This window comes from Pteropus vampyrus, unplaced genomic scaffold, assembly GCF_000151845.1.
Source record: "Pteropus vampyrus isolate Shadow unplaced genomic scaffold, Pvam_2.0 Scaffold198, whole genome shotgun sequence".
NCBI classification, from domain to species: domain Eukaryota; kingdom Metazoa; phylum Chordata; class Mammalia; order Chiroptera; family Pteropodidae; genus Pteropus; species Pteropus vampyrus.
The window spans coordinates 2,009,150-2,020,546 of NW_011888979.1; the positions used below are offsets into that span (position 1 = coordinate 2,009,150).

Below are 11,397 nucleotides of genomic sequence, written 5' to 3' on the forward strand. Positions count from 1 at the left end.
AGAAATCTTATTAATATGAGCATAAAATAACTTAATTATTTTATATTAAGACTCAAATTCTAACTTTATTCTTTTTGTACATTATTCATGTAACAGTCTGCAGTAAAGGATTTATTAATATACATTTATATATATCCTTTTAGGCATTCCAAAATCTATAAATATGCAAATAAACAAATTTAAAGTGTTTAAAATTAAATCTATTAAATAAAGTGTGTGCATCAAATTAAATTTACCCTCTGAATATTCTGTTTCAGCTTTCTTAATAAACAAATAGAAAATCATATTCATTGTCAAATATAGATTTGTATTTCTCTGTATTAATCATTCATACGATTATCCTTAACCAAAGTAATCAACCTTCCTTTTCTTCAGGCACAGAAATGTTAGAGCAGATAAAATGAAGAATTATTTAGATAATTTAGATATTTTTTCAGTCTACTAGCATTTATTCCATTCAATTTAAATAATTTTGATGTATAAACATATGATGTAATTCAAAGGCATTTGCATATTTTGTTCATCAATTGCCTTTCTAACAGATAAGGTAAAAATTATATTTAGTGACCAATGTTTTGTATGTTTCCTATTCAGAAATTGTTTACACATCCAAAGGTTTATTAACTAACCATTTGTCTAAGGTTTCAAAGTTAGTTAAGGATCAGAAAATTATAATTTTGGTTAACACATTAAATCCTTATGATTTATAGCAATGTAAGAATTTCATAAAATTAAACTTTTAAAAAGACATTCTTTATTATCACCCATTGTAATTGACTACAATGACATTTATCATTAGCATTCATTTTAGTTGATATACTTTTATATGTATAATTTTAAATTTAAACAAGTCCTAGAAATAGTGGAATCTTGCTTAACTCATAAAACTAATAAGTAGAAAGTTCAGTTTAATCAAAAAAATTTAAATCTGGTCTGTACAAACCAAAATATTGTGCTGACACTAGTTTTATACATTAAACTCAATTTTTAAAGATGCTAAATCAAGCCAAAAACGTTATCTTCTTTTAACTTGAAGTTAATGCCCTTTTTTCTGTTCTCACAACTATAATAATAAACCCATTATGTAAATATGTTTAGTGTTCACAAAATGAATATATCTTAATAACTGTTTTTTTCTTTATTTCAGACATTTGGAGTATTTATCTAAACTAGATATCCCTAGAGGTGCACATAAAAAGTGAGTGACTCTTTTGATCAGGTAATCGTTAGTTTCTTAAGAGAAAGAAAATAAGAAGAATTGAAAAAAAGTGAAAAGAGAGCCTGCTTCATGTGAATATGACATCAACACTGAAAAAGGATAATTATGTTTCCTCTGGAAACATAAATAAAGTTTACATCTGGAAAAACAGATTTTGAGATATACACACAAAACAAAGTGACATTAAAATTAGTTTAAGTCCTTCAGAATTTTACCAATAACTCTGATTAAAAAGCCAGCATTTATTAATCCCTAGAGTATGGAAGCAAAGAAGGGGCTATCACCAACTAAACAAAATAATATCTTTTTTAGACAAACTCCTTTGGAAGCTTATTCTTTTATTGTTTTAAAGTGCCTCTCAAGTAAATAATCTTATGTCAAAAGTTCTCTAATGTGGCCATTGCAATTCCAAATGGTCTCTGATGAAATTGTGCCAGTTGTAGGGATAAGCACACACGTCCGGATAGCAGTAAGAAAAGCGGTGAAAGCTGAGAAAAGCAGTGTGAAACAGGTCTGAGCCTGGAAGGGGCACAGTTTTAGGCGGAGTGGGCTCCACAAGAGCAACAGTGGTAAAAGGATGATGCTTGTATGAATTTCTGTCTCTGGAATTTGGACAAAGGTCAGTTGTTTCCAATTAGGGCTGAGCAAACTAAAGAAAATAGATCTCAGGGTCACAAAGACAGTGGAAGTCTTTCTAAGCTTTGAAATGATGACCTGACACAAAGTTTATCCGAAGGACAAAGATTGTCCAAGGAATGCCACTCTTGAACTCAGCCTCTGGGGCAATTGGAGGATGGACTTCTGGGGCCTTTGCTTGTTCCTTCCTTATAGACTTTTCCTCTGATAGACAAACAGCACTCAAGACAATAGACAGACTAGAATGGGTGTGAGAAGGCTAGAAAACAATTGTTGCAATTTGCCAGATTTACAAATCTCATCGGTGACTAAAATGTGTCAGAGGATTTAACTCTGGAAAAAAAATACAATCTGCTGAAGGTTCTCAATAAAATGTAAGAACTCAGCATAGTGCGAACTTATCTCCAGCCATGAGCAGGGGCCGCAGATATGTGCACTATTACTGAGTCGAAGTACTTGTTCACAGCAGGAAGGACTTCCCAGGAATCTCCGTGAAACTCCAAGTCGTCAATGTCCTCCAGCCAAAGGCCACCAGAAACACACCTGTTACTAATTGCAATAGCTCCTGTCGCACCTTCTCCCATCTTCCTAGGGGTGACCTCTTCGGGTATACAGTGTGCACAGGTTGGAGAGGAATGTTGTGTGTAGCAAAAGGGACCTTTCACAACAACAAAAGAGGCCCGAAACATAAGAACTAAGCAGTTCTTTCCAGATTGAATTTTCCCACCATCCTGAGGGTATCCAGCTCAAACCACACCTTGCTTTTTTTAAAAATTCAACTTTTCATTTTGAGATAATTATAGTTTCTCATGCAGTTGTAAGAAATAAGAGAGAAATCACTTGCTTGTACCCTTTTCCCCAATTGTAACACTTTACGAAACTATAGGATTATATCACAACCAGGATATTGATATTGAGAGTTATGATACAGAACATTCCTATCACACAGATTCCTCAAGCTGGTCTTTTATAACCATATTCACTTCCCTCCCATCCCAACACCTTCTTAATTCCTAGTGACTGCTAATCTATGTTCTCCAATTCTATAATTTTGTCATTTCAAAGATGTTATATAAATGGAAGAGTACTTGATATAGTCTTTTGGGAGTGGCTTTTTTTTCCGACAGAGCGTAATTCCCTGGAAATTTATCCGAGTTATTGCATGTATCAATAGTTCACTCCTTTTCATAACTTAGTTGTATTCCACAGTATGTGCGTACCTCAGTTTATTTAACCATTGAATTTTAAAAATTTTATTTAAGTTTAATTATTTAATCATCTGTCTCGTTTCCAGTTTTTGTTTATTACAAATAAATCTGCTATAAACAAGTTTTTGTGTGGACATACATTGTCACTTTCTTGGGATAAATTCCCAGGAGTGAAATTATTGAATTATATTTTCATGCTTAGTTTTTAAAGAAACTGCCAAATTGTTTTCCAGGGGGACTGTATCAATTTGAATTCTCACCAGCAATGTATGAGTGATCCAGTTTCTCTGTACTTGGTGTTGTCCCTATTTTTTATTTTAGCCATTCTAATAAGTATGTAGTTATATCTCATTGAAGTTATAATTTGTATTTCCCTAATGGCTAATGCTGTTGAACAACTTTTTATATGCTTATTTGTTATCTATAAACCATCTGAAATATTTCTTTATGTCCTTTGCCTATTTTCTAATTGGATTGTTTTTGCTGTTGTTTTTTAACTATTGAGTTTTGTGAGTTCTTTATATGTTCTAGATACTAGTCTTTTGTCAGATTTGGTTTGTAGATATTCTCTACCAGTCTTTTCAATCTTAACAGGGCCTTTTGCAGAACAAAAATTTTTCATCTTGACGAAGTCAATTTATCTATTTTCCTTTACAAATCACATTTTTGTTGTTAAGTCTAAAATTCTCTCTCTAGCCCTAGATTTCAAAGATTTTCTCCTATGTTTATTTTTCTAAAATTTTATAGTTTTACATTTTACATTTAGTTCATGATCCATTTCAGTTTATTTTTGTATAAAATGTGAGATTTGGGTCCAGTTTCATTCTTTTGCCTATGGATAACCAACTGTTCCAGCACCTCCAAGAAGACTATCTTTGCTTTGTTGGATCACTTTTGCATCTGTGTCAAATTAGTTGGGCATATTTGTGTGAATCTGTTTCTGGGTTCTCTATTTTGTTTCACTGACTGATGTGTCTATCCTTTCAGTAGCACGGTCTTGATAACTTTAGCCATAAAATAAGGCTTGAAATTGGGTAGACTGATTCTTATCACTTCAATTTTCTTTTTCAAAATGTTCTCGTTCCTTTGCCTTTCCACATTAATTTTAGAATTATCTTGTCTATATGCACAAAAAAGCCTTAAAAGGATTTTATTAAGAATTGCATTAATCCTGTATATCAATTTGAGGAAGACTTATATCTTTATTCCGTTGACCTTTCAATCCATGAACATGGTATGTATTCCATTGAATAGAAGTTCAATTTCTTTCATCAACATTTTGTAGTTTTCCGCATAAAACTCTTGTAATGTCTTGTTAGATTTACACAAGTATATCATTTTATTTTTGGATAATTGAAAATTGAACTGTATTTTTAATTTCAGTGCATCCATTTGTTCACTGCAAGTATATATAGAAACACAATAGATTTTTGTATGTTTATGCAACATTGTTAAATTCAGTTATACTTCTAGGATTTCTTTTGCATAGATTTTGTGATTTTCTATGTAAACAATCATGTCATCTGCAAACAGAGAGTATTTTATTTCCCCCTTTCTGATTTGTATGATGTTTATTTCCTTTCTTGCCTTATTTCACTGGCTAGAACTTATAGCACTATATTGAATAAGAGCAGTGATGGTGGACATTCTTGCATTGTTCCTAATTTTAGGAATAAGGCATTCAAATTTTCACCATTAAATATGATAGCTGTAGATTTTTTTGAGATGATCTTTATTAAGTTGAGGAAATCTCCTCTATTCCTCTGTTTCTGAGAGTTTAGATCATGATTAGCCATTGGATTTTGTCAAATGCTTTGTCTGCATTGATTGATATGATCATGTGATTTTTCTTTTGTGGATTCAAGGCTATTTCATTATTTAAAAATAGTCAGTGTACCAGCCTTGAATCCATGGAATAAACCCTACTTGGTCATGGTGTAAAATTCTTTTGTATATTGCTGAATTCTATTTCCTAAGAGATTTTACATCCATTTTCATAAGGAATATTGGTCTGTAGTCTTTTGTGGGTTTTTTATTTCTTTGTTTTATGCTGCCTTTGTCTGGTTTTGATATCAGGGTAACAATAGCTTTGCAAAATAAATTGGAAAGCGTACTGTCCTGTTCTATTTTCCAGATGATGTTATATGGCAGTGGTCCCCAACCTTTTTGGCATCAGGGACCAGTGCTCCTATATGAATCTAATGCCTGATGATCTGAGGTGGAGCTGAGGGAGCAGCTGCAAATATAGATGAAACTTTGCTTACTTGCCTGCTGTTCACCTCCTGCTGTGTGGTCCCATTCCTAACAGGCCACGGACTAGTCCATGGCCTGGGGATTGGGGACCCCTGTTGTATGGAATTGATGTTAATTTTTATTTAAATATTTGGTATATGTCTCCAGTGAAACTATTTGGATTTGGAGATCTCTTTATTGAAAGTTTTAAATTAAGAATTTAATTTCCTTATTAGTTCAGATTATCTATTTCATATTGGATGAGTTAGGATAGTTTGTATTTCTTGAGGAATTGGTCCACTTCACTGAAGTTATCAATTTTATGTTTGTGATATCTGCAGTGCCTATAATGGTTTCCTGTTGCATTCCTAATAACAGTAATTCATGTCTGCTCTATTTTTTATTTTGTCCATCTTGCTATAAGTTTTCAATTGTATTGATTTTTTCAAAGAACTAGTTCTAGTTCTTTGTTTTATTGATTTTCCTCTATTTTTTTGTTTTCAATTTCTTTGATTTCTGCTCTTATTTTTATTATTTCCTTCTTTTAACTTGCTTTTGATTTCACTTTTTATAGCTTCTTGATATGGGAGCTTAGATGATTGATTTAAGACTTTTCCTTTTGCAATGTATACATTTAGTATTATATCATTCTGTCTCAGCACTGCTTTTGTTATAGCCCACAAATTTCGATATGTTGTATTTTCATTTCATTCAGTTCAATATATTATTTGGTTTTGTTAGAGACTTTCTTTTTGAGCCATGGATTATTTAGAAGTGTGTTTTTGTTTTCAAGTGTTTGTAGAGTTTTCTGTCATCTTTCTGATATTGATTTCTAATTTGATTACGTTATATTTATAGAGCACACTCTGTATGGTTTCAATTCTTTTAAATTTGTTGAGGTTTGCTGTATGGCCCAGGATGTGATTTATTTGGGTATATATTCTGTGGGCATTTGAAAAGAATGTGTATTCTGCTGTTGTTGAATGGCATGTCTATAAATGTCAGTTGGGTTCTATTAGTTGATGATGTGTTTGAGTTTTTCTTTATCTCAGCTGAGTTTTTGTCTAGTTGCTTTATCAATTGTTGAGTGAGGGTCTTGAAGTTACCAACTATAATTGTGGGTTTTTCTATTTTTCCTTTCAATTCTATTAGTTTTTGTTTCGCGTATTTTGCAACTCTGTTGCTTAGTGCATATACATTTAGAATTGGTATGTATTCTTGGTTAATAAACTTTTTTTCATTATATAATGTCCTCTACGTCTCTGTTATTTTCTTAGTCTAAACTTTACTTTATTTGATATTAACAGCAACTTCTGATTTCCTTTGATTATGTTTCCAAGACATATTTTTTCATCCTTTTACTTTCAAACTGCCAATACTGTTATTTGAAGTGAGTTTCTTGTAGACAGCATATAATTAGGTCATATGTGTATTTTTTTATACTCCAGTCTGCCAACCTGTCTTTTAATTAGTATAATTAAACTGTTTATATTTAATGTAATTATTGATTTGTTAGGAACAAGTCTGACTTTTTTTCTTTTCCATTTGTATCGTCAACTTTTCCTGCCTTTCTCTTGGTTATCTGAATAATTTTTAGAATTCTAATTTGATTTATCTCTAAGGTTTTTGAATATATCTCTTTGTATAGCTTTTTAGTGACTGCTTTAGGTAATGCATTATACCTACATTACCACAGTCTATTGGCATTATCATTTTACCAGTTCAAGTGAAGTGTGGAAACCTTACCTCTTTGATGTCCCTTTAGCCTCCTCAATTTATATAATTATATTTAAAAATTCCTCTACACCCTTTTGAAACCACATCAAACAGTGTTATAGTTTTTGTTTCAACCATCAAATGTAACTTAGACTGAAAAAGAAAAGCCTATTGCATTTATCCATATTTTTGCTTATTGTGTTCTTCTTTTCTGATATTTTAAGCCTGCTTTTATTGATTCCTTTTGTTTAAAGAACTTTTTTAAGTATTTTTTAAAGTAGGTCTGCTGGCAATAAATTCTCTTAGTTCTCCGTCATCTGAGATTGTCTTGATTTCTTCTTTATACTTGAAGGATATATTTGCTGGATATAGGACTCTAGGTTCATAGGTCTTTTCTTTCAGCACCTGAAAAATATTGTACCACTTCCTTCTGTCTTCAGCAGATTCTGATCAGAAACCTGCTGCCCAGTAGATTTAGACTGCCATGTTACAGAGCACTCAGGTCAACATGGGCACTGGGCCAAAAGTCCTCCAAATTTGAGGCTTCAGATTTAATTAAATAAATTAGCGTTTATTCTACATTCTAGAAATTTATCATGAAATATAATAAAAAGTATAGTAAAGACTAAGCTGATATTTGTTGACTCAAGCTTGAAAGAAAAGCTAGTACTTCTCCCTATTTTCTTAAAACCTGGAAAGATGTAAACAGTGAGCAGAAAGTAACGTTTTGTGTTTGTTTTTTTTTAATCCAGCATGGAGAGAAAATTTATGTCCTTGCCTTCGTCTATCTCCACATCAGAAATAGAACCCAATGGCACCTTCAGCAATAACAACAGCTATAAGAATTGCACAAATGAAAACTTCAAGAGGGATTTTTATCCTATTGTGTATCTGATAATATTTGTCTGGGGAGCCTTGGGAAATGGTTTTTCCATATATATTTTTCTGCAGCCTCATAAGAAGTCCACGTCTGTGAATGTTTTCATGCTAAACCTGGCCATTTCAGATCTCTTGTTTACAACTACACTACCCTTCAGGGCTGACTATTACATCAGAGGCTCCAACTGGATATTTGGGGACTTGGCCTGCAGGATTATGTCTTACTCCATGTATGTCAACATGTACAGCAGCATTTATTTCCTGACTGTGCTGAGCATTATGCGCTTCCTAGCAACTGTTCATCCCTTTCGGTTCCTCCATGTCACCAGCATCAGAAGTGCTTGGGTTCTGTGTGGGATCATATGGATCTTTATCATGGCTTCCTCAACAATGCTTCTGAACAGTGGCTCTGAGCAGAAGGGTAATGTCACATTATGCTTGGAGCTGAATTTAAATAAAATTATTAAACTGAAGACCATGAACTATATCTCCTTGGTGGTGGGCTTCCTGCTGCCATTCTGCACACTCAACATCTGTTACCTGCTGATCATTCGAGCCTTGTTAAAGATGGAAGTCCCAGAGTCAAGGCTGCGAGTTTCTCACAGGAAGGCACTGACCACCATCGCCATTGCCTTGATCATCTTCCTTCTGTGTTTCCTGCCCTATCACATACTGAGAACCTTCCACCTGGCTGTGTGGGAAGTGAATACATGCAGAGAAAGGCTGCATAAGGCCGTGATCATCACACTGGCCTTGGCGGCAGCAAATACCTGCTTCAACCCTTTGCTTTATTACTTCGTTGGGGAGAATTTTAAGGAGAGACTAAGGTCTGCATTCAGAAAAGGCCATCCACAGAAGACAAAGTACAGCTGTCTTGGTTGTGTGTGGTTAAAAAAATGAAACAAGAATGGAAGGGGTCATTAGGTAAGGCCTGTGCTTGTCTTCTCGTGTCCACCTTTATTCACACATAGTCTCCAAATGAGCATATATTTACACCATTTCCAACAAGGTTGATTCCTAACATTTACTTGATACGATTTGGGTTCAGACTAATGTCACTGCAGTTTTCAGTCCTACATGTTAATCCATTAGGTTGGGAGCCAGAATAGAGGAGATGGCTCTAAGGGTTTGGTTGGCCCTCAAGAGAGAGCGGTGTGGAAGACAAATTGCAGAGGTTGTTATACCCCTGAAATTCTATTAACATTTTGGCAGAACAAAAGTAAGGTAGCATTCCTTTCGAGAGAGTGTAGAAAAGCACAGGATAGTGGGAGGGGATCATTTCTGTTCACTGAAACAAGGCTAAGGAGACTACCAACTATTATCTCCATTGTATTGCCAGCAACTAAGTGCTTTCTTCATGCTGGACAGACTGTGCCACACACTTCATGTTTATTGATCCCATTTAACCCTCACACCAAAGCCTCATGTTCCTGTTTTACAGATGAGGAAACTGAAGCTCAGAGAGATTATGAAACGTGTTCAAGTTCATACAGCTCATAAGAGTTTTAAAAACGTCTGTGAAGAAGGATTGGCTGGGAGCTTCTCCCACTGTTCTCTCTACAGCCCTCCAGGAAATTTGGTTGAAAGTCAGAATAAGCTTTCCCTTCCCCCACCAGCTCCTAAGCCTCCTCACTCTCATGAGAAGACTGAAGACCAAAGTTTTCTCTTTGGATTTGTTGACCCCAGGCACAGTGAAGCATGGGAGGGAGATGATATTCTTCAGCTTGGGAGGGACTAAGTGAAAGTCCTCATGGTGAGCAAGAGCCCCAGAGCCCTTCCCTTACTTAACAACAAGAATGATGCCAGATTCATATTCTGTTAAGAGGGGAGCCTGGAGGATCCTTCTATGGAAAAACCTCTCTACCCAAGAAGAAAGACCAACAAATACAGACTGGTGGGAATTCCCCAACACAAAAGTCAGGGCCTGCCTACTTGACAGGGAAGCCCACACTGCAGCTAAGCTCTTTCACTCACAGAGATTAACCTGTTAGAGTCTCACTCTTAATTATGAACAATCAATGACTACTACACATTGGAGGAAAAGGCCCAGGTATGGAAAAGACCAACAAATGAATGAAAAGATAGACATTTTCAGTATGAAAGGTCTCAACATTTTTTCACCCTTGCCATTTTTATCAGCAGATTATCTAGTAGGTTTATCAGAAACTTACTGGAGGATGTGCTCCTCCAAAATAACAGATTAAACCAAGGTAGAGTAAAACATGACATCTAGGAAATAAGGAATCCAACACAGGAGAAAGGTGAAAAGAATTCCCAAGATATTGGTACACAGCAGAAAAACAAACTAATTAATTTGCACACATTGGAGGCATTTATTTTTTTCTTGGAGAACTTAGTGAAAAAAAAGAAGCAAGTGAAAAGACAAAGCAATTATTAAAAACAAGGGAAAAAGAAACTGTTGTTTAAGAAAGGAAATAGTATACTATGTAGCTTAGCTGTGAGTTATATTTGCATAGAGAATAATATAAATTGCAAAATACTATGATGCAACTTTTTTTTTTTTCAAGAAATGAGGGAGAGGATTTGTATGTGGGGGAGAAAGGGTGTAAGATATCTAAGTCCCCATCTTCCATCACACAAAAAAAATGCATAATAACTAAACCTAGAGAATGATGAATAGATGTATAAAAACGTTATTTAACAATAGGAGCTAAAGCCCAGAAGAAACAGTGAAATGAATTGACAGGGACTGCTTCTGGAGAGAAGTTGTGGGTGAGAATGTAGGGTGGCGATTTCTCTTTTTCTTTTAAGAACTATTTAACTATCTAATTTGTGAATATATATGGCTGAAATAAAATAAAAATAAAAATTTATTTAATCCTTTTTTTTAAAAAAAAAGGGGGGGCGTGTAGAGAAAAGCCATTGGAAATGAAAATTGGATGCTTACAGCAGAAAGAAAAGCAGAAAAAGACTAGACTTGGATTTGGGACCCTGAGGGATGCCCATTCAGCCCTACCAAGGTAGGAGAGTCCCCTCCTGGGGTTGCAAGTAACAGAAAATCCACCTCCAAGAGGCTTAAACAATTATTATTTCACATTACTGAAACATACAAAGGAAGCTGGACTTCAGGCTCTATTCAACCAGAGTTCTGTGAGCCTGCCTCATTAGGTATTGGCTTGTTCCACTGCAAAACCCCTTCAAGCGAGTTGCAAACAGCCTGAGGCCACATGATTCTTTATTTCTATCCAAAAGATGAAAGAGGATATTGCCTACCCAAATCAACTAACAAAAGTCCTGGGCTTCTTTTTAATCATACCTACTCAGATTACACACCAGCACTGAAGTTAAATCAAAGAAGAAAAAATTGCTCTGAGTGAAAATGGTCAGAATCTATATCTGGGGCTGGAGGTGGGGTTAACCCACTAAAATCTTAGCTGAGGGGGGAGGTGCAATGGGGCTTGCAGAAACCACATTCTGCATTGCAGTGAGGTGGAAAGAGAACTGCCAGCCAACCAGGCATCTATACTGGTTTCTTTGGTTTTATCT

The 11,397-nt window shown here is 34.8% G+C and overlaps 1 protein-coding gene across 2 annotated transcripts; it reads left to right on the plus strand.

Annotated features, from left to right (window-relative positions):
* Window positions 1-1,153: 1,153 nt before the first annotated feature.
* CYSLTR2 (cysteinyl leukotriene receptor 2) lies at window positions 1,154-9,353 on the plus strand. 2 transcript variants are annotated; one of them, XM_023537755.1, is made up of 3 exons: window positions 1,154-1,198; window positions 7,764-8,814; window positions 9,332-9,353. In XM_023537755.1, exon 2 carries the CDS (start codon window positions 7,765-7,767, stop codon window positions 8,788-8,790), a length of 1,026 nt encoding a protein of 341 aa, XP_023393523.1. In that variant the 5' UTR covers window positions 1,154-1,198; window position 7,764; the 3' UTR covers window positions 8,791-8,814; window positions 9,332-9,353. The 2 variants fall into 2 exon arrangements, with proteins under 2 accessions (XP_023393523.1, XP_011370341.1); XM_011372039.2 differs by lacking the exon at window positions 9,332-9,353 and having other exon boundaries at window positions 7,764-9,268.
* The last annotated feature ends 2,044 nt before the right edge of the window (window positions 9,354-11,397 follow it).

Excerpts from the sequence above, each read along its gene's own strand:
- CYSLTR2 (XM_023537755.1), top strand. The coding sequence starts at position 7,765 with ATGGAGAGAAAATTTATGTCCTTGCCTTCGTCTATCTCCACATCAGAA.